Source organism: Littorina saxatilis, linkage group LG12, assembly GCF_037325665.1.
Source record: "Littorina saxatilis isolate snail1 linkage group LG12, US_GU_Lsax_2.0, whole genome shotgun sequence".
NCBI lineage: Eukaryota > Metazoa > Mollusca > Gastropoda > Littorinimorpha > Littorinidae > Littorina > Littorina saxatilis.
Window position 1 is genome coordinate 44,080,449 of NC_090256.1, and position 2,899 is coordinate 44,083,347.

Genomic DNA, 2,899 nt, shown 5'->3' on the forward strand with positions numbered 1-2,899 from the left:
TCATGCAGTATTTAATCAAAGTAAGAGCTCTGAAGTTGTTCATGTTGGTTTCTTTTTTGTGGTTTCTTTAAAACTAAACAAATACAACATTATACGCACACTGTGTTGATGTATTTACTATATTATGTGTGTGTTCTACAGCGCGCACGCGTGTGTGTGTGGGCGCATGACTTTGGAACAATTCCATGGAATGTGTTATAAGCTGTTTGGCGCAAATTCATAATGTCCTATTACACTTTCTGAAAGCGGTCAAATGTCCTATTGATGCTGAAGAACTCAGGACATTTGTCCTATAGGTATGAATTTGTAGCAACATCCCTGAGCATGTCTTGTGAACACCTTCAGAATTTAACTCCTTCCAATACAACAGGGATAAAACAATTTTATTTACCTGTCAGTTTATAGCATTATAACCAGTGTCTTCCAAACAGATTGATAATTAATGAAAAGATGAAGTTGGTGAAATAACATCTGCGGTTGACATTGCTTCAGCGCGGACTAAAGCCTTTTCTTCTGGCAGGATTTGCTTTGCGGGAATGAACTTCATAATTCCTTGGCAGCTTTCAGCGGATTTCTTTGCAACAATCTTGTCTAGGTGAGTTTTGGAACTGCAGTGTCGTTCGATGTCATATTTCCCAGCATGGGCAACGGAAAAATTTGATTTACAATACTTGCAGTGTGCATGACTTTTTCCCATAATAGACTCCACAATTCCTGGCTCTTTCTTATATTTCTCCAAGAAAATCTGCTGCTTCTGCTTTTTAGACTTGGTACAGTCATCCGAAACGAGCACATTTTTCCGCTTCATTTTGCCACGATTGTCCAGACGATCGCACGTGCCAACAACTGAACAAGGTTTCCACAGCTGAAGACTCGCTGTCATGGTTATCTCCCTTCGACCGAAACCGGTATCAGTTGTACCATTCCGTAATCAGCACACCAACACCGGAAAATGTATTCTAGACTTTTTCTTAGGCGTATTTTGTGTGTGTGTCGCGTATTTGCGTACCGATAATAATTTGGCGTACAAAATACGCCCAAATCGTACTGGTAAACAGGTCTGATAATATAATATATTTCTAGCTGCATTATTTTAGGATGAATAAGTTATTAACTTAAACAAGTATTAAGTAAACAAAGCTCAATATAGTAGTACCCCTTATTTTAAGATCATAACAATTTGAGTAAATCAAGTCGTAAAAGAGAGGGAATCTTAAAATGAAGGTAAGCTTACAGACAACATGAACAGACACTCTGACCCGGTACAGACTTACTTTTGGCGGATGTCCGCAGCCCATTCTGACGCTCGTTCACGTGGTGTGGGTGTCTGCTGTATGCGGGTGGAGGTAGGGGAGACAAGACTGTTGCGACCTTCATGCAGCGCTGGCAAACGATCAAGGCCGCCATCCGGCTGACCCGTGTCCACCTGCGATGCCATAGCGATGGATCGCAGGCCTTTCTGCTGTCTCTTCTACAACTGTGGAAGTAAAAAAAAAAGGTTCATTATCTCCCTTGCACATGTGTGTGTGTATGTAGTGAGTGTGTTTAAGTGCAGGAGACAAAGCAGAAACAGAAAGCAAAGAAAAGAGATTCAGTACCATACCATGGATAGGGAAGGGTGTACGTGTGTGTGTGTCTGTGTGTGGAGAGGAGAGAGAGGGGCCGGTCTTCATGCAGTCAATAACTGAATAAGGCAAAAACTTTCATAATTAAATTATTATGCCTTGCAAGAGAACTAATTAGTATGAGCTCATAAATGAAAGTTAAAATATACCAATCATCAATCAATCTATCATAACAATTAAAAGCTGGAAAAGCAGCGGAAGCCTTTTCTTCATGGCTCATTCAATGATTAATTGACTTCAATTTCATGGTTTTAGTATTTTAGACAAAACAGCTGTCTTTCAGAAAATAAAACTCAGGATTATGTCCATGGATAAAATGCTAGCCGATTTATTATCTTTTTTTGAATTTGCCAGAGAGGTCATGGCAATACTTGTTGCATTTTAAGGCAGCCCTTGGTGTCACTAATTGTCCCAGTCCCAGTACTACCACTACCAGGAGAGAAAAAAATCTGCTGGTCTAGCTTCATGTTTTTAAAGAATTTGAATGCAAATTGACATTTCTGATTTCTTTATTTTACTTTCTTGTTTATAGCTTTTCGCAGATTTTGAAATGGGTATAATCGTTATTGTATAATCGTTTAGCTAGCTAGCTCTGTTGAAAAGCTCTTGTGAAACTGACAGGATGTGTACTCTGAAATTCAGAAACCCCACTCTCAGAGCGTTCTTGAAACATAAACAACTGAATGAAACAAGTAAAATATTGTGAAATGCATAATGTGTATAGTCATTCTGTAGTGAAGGCCGCTACCAAACGGCTCTATTATTCCTATGTTTCCAAAAAATGACCCAAATTTGATCAAAATAACATTGCAAAACAGACGTCAAAAAAGTTTGGCGCCCGCAATCGATTCTACAGCCTTATTTTCGCATTCACTTCTCGCACTTGAAAGTCAAAAGTATCAATAAATATGGAAGAAAATCAGTGTCTACAACAGAAACCTTGTAGGATAATTTGCATGGGCAGTTAAGATACGCGAAACATCCCGCCACTTCAGGCTGTCTGGGCAAATGTACAAGTAATTACCGTCAAAGTGCGAAGTTCTCGCTGTCAACAACGTTGCCAAGTCGCCATGATAGGTCGTCCCTAACAAAGTAGGATCAAAGAAAATAAAATACTATGCATGATTCGTAAATATTAAAAAGTAAATAATCCCAAATTTATAGATAATATTGCCAACAAATATATATATTTTATTATACATATTCATAGATAATATTACTTTTTGCCAATGCTTGGAAGTTATTGTCCAATAGACGAATGAGATTCTAGTAAC

The 2,899-nt window shown here is 38.5% G+C and overlaps 1 protein-coding gene across 6 annotated transcripts in view; it reads right to left on the reverse strand.

Annotated features, from left to right (window-relative positions):
- The window catches only part of LOC138982022 (dynein heavy chain domain-containing protein 1-like), a 179,827-nt gene extending 177,119 nt beyond the window's left edge, over positions 1-2,708 (reverse strand). For all 6 annotated transcript variants that reach the window (XM_070355231.1, XM_070355232.1, XM_070355233.1 and 3 more), the window contains exons 1-2: positions 2,650-2,708; positions 1,275-1,477 (exon numbers count right to left, since the gene is read on the reverse strand). In XM_070355231.1, the coding sequence (XP_070211332.1) occupies positions 1,275-1,438 (164 nt within the window). In that variant the 5' untranslated portion in view covers positions 1,439-1,477; positions 2,650-2,708. The remainder of the gene's footprint in view (positions 1-1,274; positions 1,478-2,649) is intronic.
- Between the last annotated feature and the right edge of the window lie 191 nt (positions 2,709-2,899).